Source organism: Puma concolor, chromosome B4 (genome assembly GCF_028749965.1).
Source record: "Puma concolor isolate L17-30 chromosome B4, mPumCon1.1.hap2, whole genome shotgun sequence".
NCBI classification, from domain to species: domain Eukaryota; kingdom Metazoa; phylum Chordata; class Mammalia; order Carnivora; family Felidae; genus Puma; species Puma concolor.
The window spans coordinates 78,045,243-78,066,071 of NC_141673.1; the positions used below are offsets into that span (position 1 = coordinate 78,045,243).

Genomic DNA, 20,829 nt, shown 5'->3' on the forward strand with positions numbered 1-20,829 from the left:
CTCTGCACCGCCCCCTCAAAAATAAAAAAAAATTTTAAATGAAATAAAATTAACATTCTAAAAAAAAAACCAACAAATAAACAAAAACAACCAAATTCTAAATACCTAGGAAAAATTTTTACACAAGTAATCTTTCCACAACCCAGCAACAGACTTCTAAACATCTGGAATTGTGGAACTATCCAGATGTCTTGATAAAAACAGCAGCAGCTAAAAATCCCAGTAATCGACTCAAATGTTTCCATCCATCATAATCTGTAATTTTATTTTCATTTACTCGAGTCGCTAAAATGCACCGTAGGCTGCCAATGTTTCAGACTTATGATGATGCTACCTAAAATTATAGAATTTTATAATTGCCAGAAAAAGCAGATTGCTTGAGGTCTTTAAAGTTCAAAAGCAATATGAATTCAAACTAAGTCTTGAAGGTAGTAACTGCAGATATTCAATATTTTTCAAGGCCCCATAGCTGGATGTGCACAGATAAAATGTGTAATATGTGTAAAAAGGCAATTGTGACTACTGTATTTTTCTTAAGCAAATGCAACATTGCATGTATGCAATGAGATCAGAGAAATGTATAGCCTCTAAAAACACAATTTGTTTTCAAAATAGAAATACTTTATGTTTCTGAAACATGCTCCATAATTATTTACCGATTTTTTTCTCCCATGTATAAGGAAAGAAAAGGATAACTTTTTTTTGAATGTTTATTTATTTTTGAAACAGAGAGAGACAGAATGCAAGCAGGAGAGGGGCAGAGAGAGAGGGAGATACAGAATCCAAAGCAGGCTCCAGGGTCTGAGCTGTCAGCACAGAGCCTGACATGGGACTCAAACTCACGAACCGTGAGATCATAACCTGAGACAAAGTGGGAAACTTAACTGACTGAGCCACCCAGGCACCCCAAAAGGATAACATTTCTAAAGAATGCTTTGTGGTCCCTTAAAAGTTAGAATTCTATTAGAGTAACTGAAACAAAACCACATAAGCTTGTCGAAATTCCAGTACTGAGTAGATCACAGCTGAGGCCCATGCCTATAGTGCCTGTTATGTAGCTGACTACATTTTATCACCCCAGTTTAAATGTTGGCCTAGGAATCTGTTTCCCTTTTCAGTGTGACCATTTGTTAGGTCCCATGAATCCCTGCACAGCAGTGCGAAAGTACACATTCCGTGATGACTTCCGGATTGGAGCTGGCGCAGTTCTGCGGAGCCTTGGCATGGTATTATCTTGGAGACTGAACTTCCTCCAGCAACTTTCTGCATCAGGAAGGGAGCTGGAGGTAGCTCTTCCACCCCTAAAACCATGGTCTGATGTTCACTTTTTGATTATATTCAAATAAGAATATTGGTCAAGATTGTAGCAAGCTCTGGCTATTTAAAGCACAAAGATTATTCTGTGTCTGCAGCCATGACTAGAGCGGAAGGTGGGAGTAAAGAGAAACCACAATCAATTACATGTGGGGTTTTTTTTGTTGTTTTTTTTTTTTTTTTTTGCCTACTTGGAGAGGGTGGTTCTAGCTGACACCATCCAGAGTTGGAAGAGGTCCCCAGCCTGCTGTGCTTCATCTGATAAACTGTTTTTAATGTACAATAACACCCATTTCTTAGCTCCTTCTTTCTACTGCAAAGGGTAAGCAGATGGATTAAAGTGGGCCCTAGATTCATCTAAACACCCTGCATTACTGTTGTGCCAAAACTTTGGCATACTGATTATTGTAAATAAAAATTACTTAACAGACAGCCTCTGCAAAGACACTCAGATCCTACTCTGTCCTCCTGAAAGCAGAAAAAAATATCTGCTATGTCAAAAGTACCAGGCTATGTCCCTGTACCAGGAGTTAGAGGTGCCTTTATTACCAGAGATAGGGAATTTAGAGCCGAGAAGGCTGCATAAATAACCCCTTTTATTTCTTTTTTTTTGTATTAAAATAGTTTTTTTAATGTTTATTTATTTTCGAGAAAGAGACAGAACACGTGTGAGGGAGGGGCAGAGAGAGGGAAACACAGAATTCAAAGCAGACTCCAGGCTCTAAGCTGTTAGCACAGAACCCGATGTGGGGCTCAAACTCCCAAACCATGAGATCATGACCTGAGCTAAAATTGGACGCTCAACTGACTGAGTCACCCAGGTGCCCCACAACCCCTTTTATTTCTTACTAATCTACTACATCAGCCCAAATTCTTGGGAGCTTCAATTAGTAAGGAATTCTAAAGTTTTCTTTGTCCAGTCAATTCCTCACAGCTCTATAGTTTCTTTGTCTAAAAAGTATAAAAACTGCCCGCTTTGGTCATTTCTTTAAATCTCAATTTTATTATTGGGCCTCTGTACACATGTGTAAAAGTTGGGCCTTTTCTCCTGATAATCCATCTTATATAAATTTAATTCTTAGTCCAGCTAGACGAATCCCAGACAGAAGAAAATTTCTTCCTCCCCTTCAGTACTCCGCGTGATAGGATATCAAGGTAGTGGATCAGGGGACCAGATCCTTTATCTCTCTCCTCCCTCGAGCTTCCTAAGGCCCTTAACACTCCTTGTCTGCCTGCCTAGCCTGTCTTTGCCCTGACCACTGCTTAGCTTTTGATTTACTGCCCAGCACTTTTTCATACTGGCTTACTTTCTCTGCATCTTCATGTGCTTCAGTGCCCAATCCCTCCACGTCTTTCAGGGATTCCCAATAAACTGGGATAAATTCTTGCCAAATAATGACTCTCTTGCAAATTAGTACAATAATTTGCTTATAACTATATGGCCAACTACTAACATGAATCTCTATTCAATAAAGGTAACAACAGCATTAGTAATGATAAAATGATGTCTGACATTTGATGTGGAGAATTTACGGCAGATAATTTTAATCCCCAACAATTTAATCATTATCTTTCACCTTTACCATGATTGTAAATATATGTCCTAGACTCCATAAACCTTTTCAAATTTTCCTCCATTTCCCACTAATCACAATTGCTGTTTTGACAATGAATCATTTTCTGAAGAGCATGTTTGTGTTTATGACCCCTTAAAGAAATTCGGTTTTTAATTTTAACAGGTCTCATCTTTATGCCTCCAAAATACAAGCTGTTCTGTAAGCAATGAAAATATCTAATAAGCAACTGCAAAGAGAATAACAAAACCTATCAAGTTACCACTTTATTTCATTCTTTGTTTTATCTGTCTCTATGTTAATGTACTGAGTGAAAACTCCCTAATTAAAAGGGCCCAGGAAGCTGCTAATTACTGGTGACAGGCGGACAAATAAACTGTAATCCTTACCCTCATGTAATTCAAGATGTAAAAGAGAAAACAGAGGGGCACCTGGATGGCTCAGTTGGTTAAGAATCCAACTCTTGATTTCAGCTCAGGTCATGATCTCACAGTTTGTGAGATCGAACCCCTCGTTGGGCTCCATGCTTCAGCACATAGCCTGCTTGAGATTCTCTCTCTCCCTTTCTCTCTGTCCCTCCCCCTGCTCATGCGCGTGCTCTCTCTCTCTCAAAATAAATAAACTAAACTGAAATAATAAAATAGAGATATGCACAATTCCATAGGTGTCTGGAATGCTCACCTTCCCCTGCTTCCCCAGGGCCCTTGCTAACGGCAACAAGAAGCGACTGCACCAGTCTGTGCACCAGCTAAGAGCCTGCACAATGGCCATGGCAGGGACCAAAGAAGAGAGGAGAGCCTATGAGACATACTGAGGAAAGCATCAGTAGGGGCTAGCCGAAGAAGGGAAGAAAAGAGAGGAGTAAAAGCTTGCTTAGGCTCCTGGCTAATGTGACAAGGAAACACTGCCTTTCCTTTTAAGTAAGAATGCAAGAATACAGTTGTGTGTGTTAAGTTTCAGGAGCCTGTCAGAGTGTCCAGAATGAATAGCATGCCCTGGTATTCATTAGGTTCAGCCATCCCTAAACACTCCATCTGCCTCATTTTTCAAACTCATTGTTAACATTTTCAAATGTATTCTCTTTGATACCTTTTAAAAAATACCATTTCATTGCCTTTTAAGATGGGGGGGGGGCAGGGAGTCTATTTGCCTAAGGCAGAGCCAACTGTACAGAAGCTATGACCCATTTTTTGTTGTCGTCTTTGGTCTCAGTAATTATGGGTTAAACCACTTATCCTTCTTTCTATAAGAAGGACTAATTTCTTTAATTTTATTAATAGCAGTAACAAATATCAGTCAAGTGATTAGGCTAGAGGGAGAAGAAAAAGCACTTACTGAGAGCCTGAAGAATGCTTTTGGGTATTTGCCAGTTCCTTCAGGACTCCACAGGGTTCAAGCAGTCCACTAAAGAGCCCAGGCAAAAAACCACAGCAATCTTCATAGCACATACCACACGTCCTAGGGCAACTTTTCCCGCAGTGTGTTCTGGGAAACTCCACTCTGGCAAGAGGAACTCTCATCCCCCTCCCCCACTACCCCAATCCACTCCATCCCCCACTACCACCATCACAAATGGACGACGACTCTGTGTGAAATATTTGTGACCTGCCAAATTTTACAGCTTTACCTTGTATCCTCATGATGCCAGTGGGCATATTATGGGCTACAAAAAGCCCTACAGTAAAAAAAAAAAACAAAAACCGTTTGACTTTGAACCCAGTATATGTCCAGGAAAACTCGTCATTATAGATGACAGGTCAACATCCCATGGAGCTAACGTGTCTTGGAACACGTTTTGGGAAAAGTTGTCCTAGGGGCTCCTTCATTCTGACAGCTATAGCCCTGGTGATTCCCCCCACTTTCCCATCTCCATGACTGGCATCTCTTCCTGACATTGCCATCATTTTGGCTGCCTTTGTGACCCTGACTCAAACTGAGCTGAAACTCCAACCTGTCCTCGGCTCTGGGAGGTGATGCTGCTGCTCCCAGCTCTGAAGGTGCACTCTCCCACAGTGTGCTGACCACAAAAGCAGCACTAGGGACAAGGCTCTGATTGCTTGAGTCCTGCACGTGGAGTCTCAAACTGGAGTAGCTCCTGGATGAGCCCAGGTGAGATCACAACTCTGGAATTCTGCTAGTCCATTTTCTCTCCACCCCCATCCTCCCCTCCCCTGCAAAATCTCACATTTTAGCAGACTTGAAGGCATACAACTTAGCAAACACAGAAAACTCTGCAAAGGGACTTTTCCTCCCCTTTAAAGTGGTTATAAAATAGGATTAAAGTATTACAATAATTAACCATGCAGAGAACAGCCATGTGTAGAATACTGTGGGCACTTTTATGTCATTGAGAAAAGTATCGTAAGACCCCTGAATGTAAAAGCACATTACTGGCCTTTAATTCTGCTGAGTCACAAACAGATCCAACTACTCATTTGCTCTGTGACCTCCCCAGGGTCACACCCCAAGATCAGGCAAATCTTGATCAGTACATTTGACAGGAAGCTTGACTTCTTCCTCAAGACTTATAACCCATACACCAACAGGGAATTAGAAAAGGTTATGCTCCCTGGAAAGAAACTAGTTTTCAAATTGGCCTTTTCTCAACTGATTTGTTCTCTAAACACCAAGAGGCATTTGTATAAATGCAGTGCAAGGCATAGCTTCAGACAGGGATATATTGATGCTACAAGATACACTCTTCAGGAACATCCATTTTGTCACAAAAATATTAACAATCATAACTTGGAATTTCGTAATGCTTTAAAACTTACACAGTATATAACAAATTTGCTTGTAAATACTACTGTTCTTTCTGTTAGCAATAGTAGTAGTAATAAAACTTAACAACGTGGTTTATTCTGAGCCAAGTATGCAGTATGTGAAGCACTTTATATGCATTATTTCATTTGCTCCTGTCAAGAATCCTGTGAGATAAAGGCAGGCAGGCAGGCACTGTTGTGTTCATTATGAAGGTGGTAAATGGGGGTGGTGATACATGGAGCTGGTGGTAAGTGACTAGGCTGATGTCAGAGGTCATATCTACATGGAGTTTGTCAGTATCCTCTGGACAGGGACTCCGGCTCATAATTCTTTGGCTTCACTCAGCACATAATCAAGTGATTACATCTGTTATATTATGGCTATGTGCCTTGATCCTGTGCCTCTATTTCAGCCAACACTGCAGCCAGTAGCTTCAAAATACCCAAGGTATTAAAAAATCCTACTTAAGAAATACTAGGTAAGGGGTGCCTGGGTGGCTCAGTCAGTTAAGTGTCTGGCTCTTGATTTCAGCTCAAGTCATAATCTCACAGTTCATGACATCAAGCCCAGCGTCAGGCTCCACGCTGTCAGCGTGGAACCTGCTTGGGATTCTCTCTTTCCCTCACTCTGTGCTCCTCCCTCCTTTCCTCCTTCTCTCTCTCAAATAAAAAAATAAACATTTAAAAAAAAGGAAATATGAGGTAAGAATTTTGATTTGGGGTAACTAAATAGATCAAGACATAGTTCCAGTCTTCTCTGCCTCTTCCCTGTTTGACCTCCACTTGCCCTTCACTTCTTGACATTTTTCATCTCCTTCCTCTGCTGACGTCAATAAAGCCTCTCCATTATATACTCTTTAACCATTCTCTTTGGAGACCAGTGGGCCTATCTCTCAGGTTCTCTCCATGACAGTCCAGTGCTACGGTTCAGGGCTGCACTGTGGCTCCTGCTATACCTGACCCAGACTCTACAAGGAGAGGCCAGGAAACACCTCATAAGGCACTTTCACATAGGTCCTACCACATTTCACTTTCATCATCAACAGAAGTATGTAGGACAGAGATCTGCATGTTATAGTAAGGTTGGTAAATGATGATAAAGCCAAGAGTCACATGAGGGGTTTGGATTCCAAGGGCAGTGCTCTTTCCACTACAACTGGGGTCAGGCCCATTTACATTTTGCACTGCAAATGGGCTCATGATCCGGAACACTATTTCCAGTATTTGCTCTGTTTTGCCAAACACTCCACTCACCACATATGAGCGCTGTAGTGATCTTAAATCCAAATGAATTGAAATATTGTTCTGAGAAACCAAACATACTCTTTAATCACTAAACACCCTAGTTATTACAAAAACCAAGTTTAAGAAATATTTTTTAGAAATAAAGTCTTAGAATCTGCTCTAAGAAATTAAGATAATAAATGTCCTCAGAGCAACTCAGATCTCTATTTACTTCAAGAATTCTGCCAGACCCAGCAATTATAGCCTGCCACAGACTTCAAAGAACTGAAGTGCATTTCTTCTCCATAGCTGGCATACGTGCAACTTTTCCCCCTACTGCAAGACTGGTTATACAGGTTGGTTGAAGATGAGAGAAAACATGTTAAAAGTTGCACGTATGTGCTAATTCAATAAGCATGTACTTAGTACCTTGCAAGAGAGGGCATCAAAACAGGAACAGTAAGTGCCAGTGTAGTGATCAGTGTTTAGGATCACTAAGATCCTCATCTTGCTCTTAAGTTCAAAGGAAGTTTAAAATGCCCCTCAATCAGGAGACTGCAAGCTACAGCCCATGAGTCTCTCAGTGGGAAGGTTAAAACATACCTGATTCAAGGTCTGCAATTTATAGCTCACAGGGCTTATCTGGCCCACCATTTATTTGTGTCAATGAAGTTTCATTGGAATATAGCCACACTCATTCTTTTATATATTGTGCATGATGCTTTTCACTAAATTGGCAGAACTGAGTAGGTATGGCAGAAATCCTATGTCCCACAAAGCCCAAAATGTATTTGTGATGTGGCCCTCTGCAGGAAAGGTTTGCAGACCTTGACCTAAATAATCAAGTCAACAAACCATGGACTAATGGTGAAGTGCTATATAAACACTATTACTACTATAGCACTATGTTAATATTATAATTTTCCAGAACCAGTCTTGGCTCTGTCCCCAGCTAGCAATGTGACCTTGGACAAGTAAAAACCGCTAGGTTTCAGGAAAGTCATTAACAGCATCACGGCACAGCTGATCTTACATAGTATCTACCACATCTGGGCTTACAGATGACTCAGGAGTAAACTAACAGTGTTACAGAGTATGATCTTTACTTTCTTATCGATCTTAATCCCAGATGCCTGGTATGCTATTAATTCACTTACCTCCCTAATTCTTTTTAGTAAAAATTATCTTCCCCTGCTATCTCGTGCATATGAACCAAGAAGCCAATAGGTCATGCTCTTGGTCAATAATTCTCAACCACAAATCACTGTGGAACTTTAAAAACAACAACAACAAAACACCTGCAATACCTGCGCAGAATTCTGGGTCAATGAAATCATAATCTCTAGGGACCTAGAGTATCCGGGGACCTGGAGTACCTGGGACCCAGGTATCCGTGTTTTAAAGTGATTCCAATGTGTGGTCAAGGTTGTGTCATAACAGGCATGAATCAAATTAGTATTTGCAGTGGAGGCTGTATGAAATGAATCTTTAAATATTAAGCTGTTAAGCTGAAGTTCCCCCAAAATTATATCATAAAACAAGAGTACCATGAAGACCTAGTGAAATTTTAATAGAAACAATTTAGGCTCACAACATCGATTAGCTCCTATCTAAGTCACAGCCAAAATTTATATCTCAAGAATGAGGCCCTCTTCACCATGTGGTAGATAAAGTAAGATTATCTGATTTTAGAATCCACTGCTGAAAAACAAAACAAAACAAAAACAAAAACAAAAACAATGGTGTATATGAAAAGCTATCAGTTAGAAGCCTTGAGAATTCAAAAGAGGGACATTATTCCTGGCCAAGTAAGGAAAGTTCTGCTATGAAAGGAAGCTTCTAAAACAATAAAATTTAAAAATTTTATTGACTTCATAAACTCTGAAAGAAATAAAAACAGATGTAAGAAAAGAATTTGAAGGGCAAAATAAAGTTGTTTTTTTCTAAGAGCTATAGCCAACTCATTTATTCAAGATGTCTGGTTTATAAATTAACCAGAATCTTGGCTTTTCCTCTTCCTTCAACCCAATGCCAAACTATTTTCCATTTATTCACAATAAATTTATCTGCAGATCCAGAGAGAAGAAAATCAAACTGGCCAAAGTTTTGTAAGGTTTGACAAAGATGTTGCTAAGACCGAACAGAACTGTTAATTATCTTAATCACAAGCAACCAAGAACTGACTACTGCGTCTCTTGACACATACACAAAATAGATCCTTTTCATAACCAAATCCTTCCTGACTTTGCTGATTTTCATTAATTTTGCACCTGCTTTTCTGAACTTGATTTCTCTGAACCTGATTCCCAGCAGCTAAAACATTCCAGCCTGACACTCTCTACTAGCCAGTATCTGCAAGCATCTATCTGCCTACTTCACACTAAATCACATAAAATTACTGGCAGACTTCTACTTCCCAGCCCACTGTCTTCTTAAACTTTGTTTTGCAGTTACCGACACTGTTCATTCACTTTGCAAACCTGGGTTTAGCTTCCTGGCAGTCATGGATAAAATGAACTCTACCAAGTAGGAAAATTTCCTCAGGGCCAGCCAGTCCTTCACCCTGAAAGCCACTTATTTAAACATAACCAATACAATCTCTATAGCCCAGCATCAGCCAAACCTACTGTGGGAAGCAAGGCTAATGTTTATCTGGAAGTGCATTTTTTTTTTCCTCAGAGAAAACAGGGTGGCTTAGTAAAAGGGCAAGGTTTTGACATTATTATTTACTTTGTGACTGTGAGAAAGTTGCTTACCTTTATAAAGACATTTTTTTCTCCTTTAGTGTCATTGCTTAGTTTCAGGTCACAGGTAGATAGATGTGGATCTCAGTACTTCTATTTGAAGAGTGGCAATTTTTTAAAAAACCTGACAAGGTCGGTGACCTTGGAGACAGTCTCTTATCAGTCCCAACCCACCTTTTCATTTCGATACCCTTTCTTTTAAGACAAACATTAATATAAAGCCCATTTTACTGAAAATTTAATATTTAACAGCTTACCAAGTTAGATATTTGCTTTCCTTACTCCCTGCTGTGTAATCAGACCAGCAGGCCTTGCGGCCTCGTATTTTTCCCTGGCTGGGTTCTAGACCAGGAGTACAATAGCATTGTGTGTTCAGCTTCTAACAGTGTAGGGGATTGTTTCAGTCATGCAAAACTTAAAAAGCAAATATTCCATCTAGCTTTTCTATTATTTCCATTTTTTTTTTTTTTTGGCTCACAGAGGAAGTTAGGAAGAAAAATAAGCCAATTCATCAAATATAACCACTTTTCTAATTCTGAATTTTAAAACTGCATTATATAATTCATGTTTAGTTATGTCTAATAGGACTGCTCCCACAAAGAAAAAGTTTCTTTTATTCATTCCATGATGAAACCAGTCTCATTACTGCTCTTGCTTAATATCCTTTAATGGGACTACAAGACCTGTAGCAAAAATTCTAATTTGCATAAAAGATTTCACCATCAGACATCAGCCTACTTGTAAAGGCTGCACGTCTACTCACAGCCACACACAGCCTAATGCTGCAGCCACATTCCCACCTTCTCCATTCCTGGAACATAATCATATTCTTTCATTCTACATATATGTGAAGACCCCTAGTGGATACCTGAAACCATAAGTGGTACTGAATCTTATATTTACTCTTTTTCCCATACATACATACCTAAGATAAAGTTTATTTTATAAATTAGGCACAATAAGCGATTAGCAATATTAATAAAATAATTATAACATATTGTAATAACAGTTCTGCGAGTGTGCTCGCTCAGTCTCTCAAACTATCTTGTCCCACACTCACCTTTCTTCTTGTGATGATGTGGGATGATAAGATGCCTGTGCGAGGAGATGAAGCGAGGTGAATGACGCAGGCATTGTAACATACTGTTAGGCTACTAGTGACCTTCTGACAACACATCAGAAGAAGGATCATCTGCTTGTGAAACCATGGATGAAGGGGGACTACTGGACAGTTACATTCCTCATCTCTAAGCATGTCTCCTTATCCCTATCCTGTACTTAAATAAGTTAGTGAATTTTAGACTAAAGAAATATAAAAAAGTATCTTCTTTGCTCAATATCTTCATTCACTATTTTGCTATTTTCTGCTCTAAATTAGTAATTCTGATAGAAATAAATCAAGAAAAAAATCTATTGGGCAATGTTAAAAGAGAAAAACTGATGATATTCTACATAAATTGGTAACTTCACCAGTTCAATAGTCATTGGGGGGCTTACATTTACAAAGTAATGAAAATAATCATTTTCAAGCCTTATGTACTTCTTATTACACTCTAAGTAGATTTCCTATTTCTAAGAAGTCACGTGATCTAACAATGTATCATCATTATGACTCTGATAAATATATTATCATATAGCAAATCATCATTCATAGAACTTAACTGCTTGTTATAGATTTTTAAATGTGGGTCAATTTCCAATTATCCAGATGGATTTGGAAAGAAATTGTATAACATATAAACACATAAATAATTCACACACTTTAATCCATGAACTGGTTTTCAAGCTTTGTAAGAATTTATTTAGAGGAAACATTTCTAGATTGTTACATTTTATTCTATCTTCTTTCTTTTCCTTCTTTCCTTCTATAGGAGAGTTTCAAACTTAAATGCCTTTAAAGGCAGAAGGAAAAAACCCAAGAAAAACAAAGAGGGGAAAGTATACCCTTAATATGTAACAAAACATCTTAAACATTTTATTTTCATCTTGCCATAATTTTCTCCATGCACACAGTTCCCCAAATTTCCTGCTCTCACACCCCAAAACCTCTCCCATCTGTTTTCTCTCCTGCAACACAGCCCTATAATTCATAATCCAAAACCATTTATTGAGCCCATCCATGACTTCAGTGTCACCCCCTTTGTTCTCAGGGTTTTTTAAAAATTATTTTTTAACATTTATTTATTTTTGAGACAGAAAGAGACAGAACATGAACGGGGGAGGGTCAGAGAGAGAGAGGGAGACACAGAATCTGAAACAGGCTCCAGGCTCTGAGCTGTCAGCACAGAGCCTGACGCGAGGCTTGAACTCACAAACCACAAGATCATGACCTGAGCCGAAGTCAGACGCTTAACCAACTGAGCCACCCAGGCGCTGCTGTTCTCAGTTCTTTATAAACTGTTATCAGCTTGGCCTCCAGTCTTCCAACAGAAAGACACTCATTACTCAGATTCTGCTCAACAAGGAAGACCAGAAACTAATTAGCACAATATTTACTCTATGAAAGACAACTGAGGGGAATAAATGAAAAACATGACAAATATGTATAATTTATTGACTTCTCTGTATCCCTGCTCATTTAGCTCTAAATTTCCTAACAGAAAAGGTTATGAATATTAGAAAAATACTCATTCATATAACACATATTAACGAAGCGCCCAGTATCTATCAGTCACTGTTCTAGGCTCTAGGGATATAGGAGTGAACCACAAAACAACAACAAAATATATTACATAAATGCTAGTTGGCATAAAGTGCTATGAGGAAAACAAAGCTGGGTAAAGGAGACAGAGAGCTGTTGGGCAAGGTAGTTCAAGGAAGGCTTCCCCAGTCAGGTGACAATGAGTGGACCCAAAGAGAGTGAGGCACACAAATATTTGGGGGATTAACATTCCAAGGGAAAAGATAAAACTACAAAAGCCCTAATGTAGGAGCACAGAAGTGTTCAGGGAGAAATCAGAAAGACAACATGGATAGATAAGAATGAGCAGGGAGCACGTTTAGCATCGAGGTCAGAGTTAACAGGGTAGAAGCTAGGGTCAGGAGAGGCAGGACCTTGTATATTGTCCCTGACAGAATTGGGAATCCACTGAAGGGTGTGAGCAGAGGAGAGACCATGAGCTGTTTTCCATTTTTAAAGAAGCATTCAGGCTGCTGGGTGCAGAACAAACTCTAAGTAGTCAAGGGCAGGTAGGAAGCTATTGGAATAATCCAAAGAAAACTTGAGTGGCTTGAAGCAGGGTAGCAGCAGTGGACATATTAAGACATGGTCAGTTTGAAGTCTCTTGAAGCAGGATTTGTTGACAGATTAGATGGAAGAGAAAAAGACTGAACAAAGACTAATGTTTTTGGGGGTGCCTGGGTGGCTTAGTCAGTTACGTGTCCGACTTTGGCTCACGTCATGATCTCTCCATTCATGAGTTCAAGCCCCGCGTTGGGCTCTGTGCTGACAGCTCGGAGCCTGGAGCCTGCTTTGGATTCTGTGTTTCCCTCTCTCTGTGCCCCTCCCCTGCTATGTTCTCTTTCTCTCTCCAAAAATAAACATTAAAAAAAAATTTAAAGAAGAGCAAGGTTTTTGGCCTGAGTCTAAGAAGTAACAGATGATACACAATGATATGGACAAGGCCACAATGACTTAGTGGTTTTTTTTTTTAATTATTAAAAAAAAAAATCTTGTCTATATTCATTCTCTAAGGGAGAACGAGTGGTTTTCTCCAGGACAGGTCTTAATAACTACCATGTAGAACAACCAACCTCCATGGCCAACACTATGTTTCTCCTCATAGGCATTTTCCCTCTGCTGCTTCAAAATAGGACCAACCAACTACAGAACCCTGGTCAATTAGCAGAGTGGAAAAAATCATAGAAGGACCTGATCTAAACAGGGCTTAACAGGTACTGTGGTAGTGGACAAGTCAGAAAATATATTTAAATCAGGGAGAAAACCTTTAAAAATATATTTCAGACCAGTAAAATTAGCTCCCTATTTTATAAGCAAGAAAGAACACAGAGAGTGAATATGATTATCAGAGGATAGATCAGAAAGGAGGTAGGGACCGGACACCTAAAAAAAGGCTTTTTTATTTTTTGAATGAATGGTGTTCTAGCATCTAAGGAGAGGCAGCCAAATTTAAATCTCACTCTTGGATTACAACATAAGTTACATTATTTTGGATGAAAATGAAATGAAGACCATATTATTATCCCTGCAAGGATTAAACAATACTTACTATTGAGTCATTGATCACGCTATTTTCACTTTTCAATTTCCATGTGAGAGTCTGTCTAGAGGTACATGTTTTAAAAAGGAAAATTTCTTCAAGTCATTAAACAAAGATAAAACTTTTACAAATAACATGTAACTATGTGTATGTGAAATGTTTTCTTAGACAACTTACTGGCAAAAAAAGTAAACCACTGGTATGGGCAGGAAGTGCTCTATTACTGTCTTTTCAGTTTAAAAACCTTAAAAGGAACTTGTAAAGCGCACACTATGGTAGCAGCCACTCACTACAGGGAGGTGTCCATTAGAACAGAAAATTCTAGTAGTTTTCTCTCCATCTGAGAGCTGCCTTCCAGGAAGGAATATTAATTCCCTCCAATCAACCCTAACTGTTTGAAGACGGAATGAAAAGAGAGAGCAGCTATTTCAAGGATAGAGAGAACTTCACTAATGGAGAAAGAAAAATACTTCCCTTTTGTCAGTTTGAAACAATTTTTCATATTTAGAGTATGATGGGAAACCATGGTGAGATCATACAAACCTTGAGCTTACTTACGCAAGAACAGTAGAACCCTCACAAAGGAATCAAGCCTTCCACCTACATGAGGGAGGAAGCAGGAGCAGGCAAGGACTGGGCTCCTCAATCTCTAGCAACTACTAGAACCTGGGAGCAGAGCCAGCCAAGGTTGTGGGGCTCCAGGAGGGAGCCTCAGCTTGCCTGCAGCAGTGCTAGGACCAACCCTACCCTCGCGCTTCTACACTCCGTGCAAGCTCCACTGAGGCCAAAAGAGGAAAGAGTGACGTCAGAAAAAAAAAAGAGAACCTTGGTAATTGTGAAGACTGCCTGTCGTAAGGTGCAGCTCACCCTGTTTAGCAATGTAGGCATTCTTCAGGAGGGGTGATACCCATGCAGAAACAATGGGAAAATAGCTACACAAAATGAATCCGTTTCAGCCTTAAAAAATATTTTTATTTTTTTTTTTTAAATTTTTTTTTCAACGTTTATTTATTTTTGGGACAGAGAGAGACACAGCATGAACGGGGGAGGGGCAGAGACAGAGGGAGACACAGAATCGGAAACAGGCTCCAGGCTCTGAGCCATCAGCCCAGAGCCTGATGCGGGGCTCGAACTCACAGACCGCGAGATCGTGACCTGGCTGAAGTCGGACGCTTAACCGACTGCGCCACCCAGGCGCCCCAAAAAATATTTTTAGCATAAATTTCCTGTCACATGGTTATATTTCTACCACACAGTAGAATTTCATTCCTCTTTCAAAGTCCATTTCTCATTTATATGCTCTCTAGAATACTAGAGGAAGGAAACAGTAGCTTAATACCAGTAACAATTAAAAAAAAAAGTCCAGATCTATGCCTATCTCTGCAATGTTATCTAATGTAAAACACATAACACTCCTCTGAACTTTACTAAAACAAGAAGGCTGGGATGGTGGGGTTTGTTTGAAAAGAAGAGTGCTCCATGCAGTAGCACTAGAAAAGGATTAGTAGTAAACATTCCTTAGTTTTGTTCACACTAGAAACTGAAGGGGAAGAAAAAAAAAAAAGGAAAGAAAATTCTTGCTTTCTTTCTCTGCATTCTTCTCCTTACTGACTGAATTTTTAAACTGTCCTAATGTTACTAAGAATGAGTCAGAGAAATAGAACTTAAACCAATTTGTACTTTGCTAGCCCAGAGACGCCTCCTGAAAGAGCCAAAAACCCTGAAGATACTACATATTTAATGTGAAAGTTGAAAAATACTGTGAACCCTATTCTTAACATGAAAACAAAACCAAACTCTCTGCCACTTATAAGTCCCTTGGCATGCTGTGTTACCATCTGACCACACTATTAAAAAACAAAACAAAACATAAGAAAGATACAGCAGAAAATGAAACCACTTACCTTGATCAGTGGACGTGACTTCACATATATTGATAATTAGTTTACTTTGGTTTGATAAGAAAATATTTGTCTTTACTCTTTCAGAGATCATGGGATAAAATCTCACTCCTGGCTTTAAAGCCTCTGCTAGACTGGAGATCACACAGAGCAGCCAGGAGCCCGCACCAGTGCCCTGTGTACCTCAGGGCATTCTCAGACCTTACTTCTCAAAGACAACCTCATGCATAATATGCCACACCCCCAGAGGAAGGGCTGCTGCAGGGTTTTCATGAGACCAAGTATCTGGTGATACAGAGACGTCTATTTATTACGGTAAAATAAACAACAACAGAGGCACATGGAAGCTTCAAGTGAACTAGGAATGCATTTGGGAATAGGATGGTTTATAAACTGCCTAATTCCTTAACTGTTAGTAATGCTCTCAAAACGCCAGCGTGAAAAGTTTGTTTCCACTTTAACTGGGTCCATGCCCTGGACGGAAGAGGTTACAGACTCTGGCTTCACAGGCTTAAGACGTTAAAATGTCATTTTGGATGATCAAAAATGCTATTTTGCCACTTTGACGTTCCATTTTACGACAGGTCATGGAGCTTGGTGAATAAATACTACTCATAGATTTCCTAAGGAAGCCAAGTTTTGTTATTTAGAACACTGTACAATTGGTATAATATTTATTACCCACTTTTCTATATCTTTTTATGTTTGTATCATTCAACAAGTACTCGAAAAATTCCTCATATCCTGAAATATTAGAAAATGTCAATTAAAATATTTATAAGATCACAATGAAGTAACAGGCTACACAGATATCCCTCTCATGGTTAGAAATAACCTCTTCAATCTCCTCCTCATCGTGTCCATAGGCAATCAGTGTCACAGTCCAGTTGCATTAAATCACTTGGATGGCATTTAAAAAAAATTTTAACATTTATTTATTTTTTGAGAGACAGAGTGAGATGGAGCATGAGTCGGGGAGGGGCAGAGAAAGGGGGGTACACAGAATCCAAAGCAGGCTCCAGGGTCTGAGCTGTCAGCACAGAGCCTGACACAGGGCTCCACCTGACAGACCGTGAGATCATGACCTGAACCGAAGTCGGACGCTTAACCCACTGAGCCACCCAGGCGCCCCTTGGATGGCATTTTAAAACACACATTGCTGGGGGAACCTGGTGGCTCAGTCGGTTGAACATATGACTTTGGCTCAGGTCATGATCTCACGGTTGGTGAGTTTGAGCCCCATGTTGGGCTCTGTGCTGACAGCCCAGAGCCCGGAACCTGCTTTAGATTCTGTATGTATGTGTCTCTCTCTGCCCCTCCCCGCTTACACTGTGTCTCTGTCTCTCTCTCAAAAATAAGTAAACATTAAAAAAGTTAAAAAAAAAAAAAAGTTGCCTGGGGCGCCTGGGTGGCTCAGATAGTTAAGCATCTACCTTCAGCTCAGGCCATGATCTCATGGTTTGTGAGTTTAAGCCCCATGTTAGGCTCTCTGCTGTTAGCACAGAGACTGCTTCAGATCCTCTATCCACTCTCCGCACCCCCCCCCCGCCCCTCTTGTGCTCATGCTCTCTCTCAATAAAAAAATAAACATTAAAAAAAATAATAAATAAAACACAGATTGTCTAGTCCCATCTCCGCAACTGAATTCAGTCTGTGGTGGAGCCCAGAATTTACATTTTTAACAAGCTCCCAAGTGACAGGAACACTACTGATCTGGCACTGCACTTCAAGGACCACCCTAGGAGAAGTACTAGGGCAAGAATTTGCCTGTTTGGAGTCTTGCCTCATTCACTGAGGGCCTAAAGCCCTGGCTCACTTGCATCTGCTTAGAACTGCTTGATGTCAATGGCAGGAGGGCGATACCCAGTATGAGGTCTGAGGGGCTGTGGAACAATAACTTCCACCTGCTCACCGGGAAGGGAGTGGTCATCAACTTAGTAATTCTGAATAAAAGAAATCTACTTACATATTAGGCTATGAATAGGTTTTAAAACTCATCTAAAAAGAAGGGATAATTTGAAACATTAAGAAAAGGAGTCCAAGAAAGAAGAAATCGGAATTGTCTTTTAGTTCCTTTGCAAACTCCACCCATGTGTTTGAATTTCACAGTGGCAGGAAAACTGTCTATATTGGATTCCAAGACCACTTAGACTTGGCAAATTTCAGTAATGTAAAAAACAGAACGTTTCCCTGTCATAAAAATGCTCCAGTTGATGTGCTTTCTGAGCTTTGATAGCAATGTTTAAATTATAAATTCAGGTTTGGTTGTCCAACAAATAAATACCTTTTCTTTTTTTTTTTTTTTTATACTTAACATTTACTTTTGTGCCAGGGGCTGCTGAGCACCTTCCATGCAGCACGTCATTAAATCCTCACTGTAAGGCAAAAATGAGTTATCACTATAGAGGAATAATTCAGGTCACGGAGGAAATAGTAATTACCATTTTGTAGAAGAGAAAACTAGGTTCAAGAGGTTAAAAAACTTGGCCAATAACACTAGTAAAAAACAACCTTTAAGAAGTTAAATTCACTTTTGTACAATAAATTAAGATATAATGGAATCCACTTTTGAATTTTTATAGAAACATGATTTGTAGCTAGTAAGTGATAATAAAGTATAACTTAGTGTAAACTCAAGTGATAATAAAGTATAACTACTACTATTGACTCTCACTGGCCACAAGTGGATAATCTGCAATTATATTCAGCATCAAACCGTAAACTTGTTTTCTTTTTAATCCAGAAGAAATTTTATCTTTTTTTTTTTTTTTTTTTTTACTTCACATTTTTGTTTTAAATTCTAGTTAACATAAATGGTAAAATTGGCTTCAGGTGTAGAATTTAGTGATCCATCACTTACATATAACACCCAGTGCTCATCCCAACAAGCATCTACCACAAACTTGTAACTAAATTCTAAGCTCCCTAATAATAGCCAGGGCAGTTTCTTACAAAGTTAAACATGCACTTCCATGTGACCCAGCAATCACACTCCTAGGTACTTGCCCAAGTGAAATGAATACTTACATTCACCCAAAAACCTGCACATGAATGTTTACAGGGGCTTTACTCATAGTCACCAAAAGCTGGAAACACCCAATCACCCTTCAATTAGTGAATGGATAAACAAACTGCGATAAATCCATGCAATGGTCTAACATTCAGCAATAAGAAGGAATGAACTAAGGACGCATGTGCCTTAGAAAGAAGCCAAATATAAAAATAGAACTAGCACCACGATGTAGCAATTGCACTAGTAGGTATTTACTCAAAGGATACAAAAATACTGATTCAAAGGGGTACCTTCAAGGAGTACCTCTTATGTTTACAGCAGCATTATCAACAATAGCCAAATTATAGAAAGAGCCCAACGTCCATCAACTGATGAATGGATAGAGAAGATGTGGTGTGTATGTATGTATATGTGTACACACACACATACACACACACACACACACACACACACACACACACACTGGAAAATTACCCAGCCATCAAAAGGAATGAAATCTTGCCATCTGCAATGATGTGGATGAAGCTTGAACGTATTATGCTAAGCAAAAAATAAGTCAGTCAGAGAAAGACAAGTAACATAGGATTTCATCATATGTGGAATTTAAGAAACAAAACAGGGGAAGGAAGGGGAAAAAAGAGAGAGGGAGGCAAACCATAAGAGACTATTAACATAGAGAACAAACTGAGGGTTGCTCAAGGGGAGGTGGGTGAGGGATGGGCTAAGTGGGTGATGGAGACTAAGGAAGGCATTTGTGATGAGCACTGAGTGTTATATAAGTGCCGAATCACTAAATTTTACTCCTGAAACCAATATTACACTATATGTGAACTAACTAGAATTTAAACAAAAACAAAAAGAAAGAAGCTAACTTAGAGGCTACATATATATGATTCCTTATGACATTCTGGAAAAGGCAAGCCTACAGGGACAGAATAAGTCTGAAGCAGCAGGTAGTATGGGAACAAACTGGCTGATTACAAAAGGGCATGATGGAATATTTGGAGATAGGACTGTTCTAGATCTTCATTGCAGTGCTGGTTACATAACTGTATGCATTTGTCAAAACTCATAATTATACCCTAAGGAGGGTTAATTATGTTGTACACAAATTATCCCTTAGTTTTAAAAATTAAGGAGCAAATAAAGCAATATATTCTTTAAGAAAGCAAAAGGGTATGAAATGCATAGTCTTAGTGTAAACTCAAAACCAAATCATTTTGGTACATTCATTGCCTTTCTCATCAGTAGTAGAGATAATCACTGGTTCATTTTATTCATTTAAAAATCTTTTTTTCCCTTTTATTTCTTATTTTTTGAGACAGAGCAAGAGAGAATGAGAAAGTGAGAGCCTGCACAAGTCAGGGAGGGGCAGGGGAGAGGTAGAGATTTAAGGCTCGATCTCAGGTCCCAATGTGAGATCATGACCTAAGCTGAAATCAAGACTTGGACACTTAACTGACTGGGCCACCCAGGTGCCCCTGATTTTTAAAAATCTTAAACTCAGAAGTGACCTAATTAGTTACCCACATACAGTCCCTCTGGGAAAACTGAAGTTTATGATAATACATTTAAAGGGAACTTTCAAATAAATGTTTAGGAAATAGGTAATTTAATAAGATTATTTGTCACATATATCATAGCCCCGAAAATACCTAAAATCAATGTTAAACAACTCACAGTTATTCACCAAATGCCTTATGCATGGAAGACTTCACAGGCTGGCATTCTGCTCCTATGCTTCTCCTCCTTACAGAGAGGTTATTCTTCACAAATTGTTGAAGAAGGACTTAGAAAGGTCTGTCAGACATTCACATAATACTGTATTTCATAACCATTTGTTGAACTTCATTTACTTTTTGTGTTAAAGGCTATCTCTACAACTTTCTATAGCTTACCATTTCTAATGGAAGTGATCTAAGACAAAAATGTTACCACACGGCTTGTGCTTTCTCAACTAAAATTTATTAATCTGCAATGTTTTTTAAAAAGATGGTGGATTAAGTTGTCTGACCTAGCATTTTTTTTTAAAGCTACCTAGCACACCATCTGTCGTATACTTGAAAACGTCTGTGGA

General features: G+C 39.2%; 1 protein-coding gene across 12 annotated transcripts in view; it reads right to left on the minus strand.

The window, feature by feature from the left end:
• The window catches only part of FGD4 (FYVE, RhoGEF and PH domain containing 4), a 243,681-nt gene that overhangs the window by 113,272 nt on the left and 109,580 nt on the right, over positions 1-20,829 (minus strand). Inside the window, exon 1 of one of the 12 annotated variants that reach the window (XM_025930250.2) lies at positions 15,743-16,483. The exons of 9 other annotated variants lie outside the window; for them this stretch is intronic. In XM_025930250.2, the coding sequence (XP_025786035.2) occupies positions 15,743-15,833 (91 nt within the window). In that variant the 5' untranslated portion in view covers positions 15,834-16,483. Of the gene's footprint in view, positions 1-10,678; positions 14,340-14,396; positions 14,805-15,742; positions 16,484-20,829 lie in introns of those variants that run through there. 2 more of the 12 variants (XM_086713681.1, XM_086713677.1) reach the window with 2 other exon arrangements.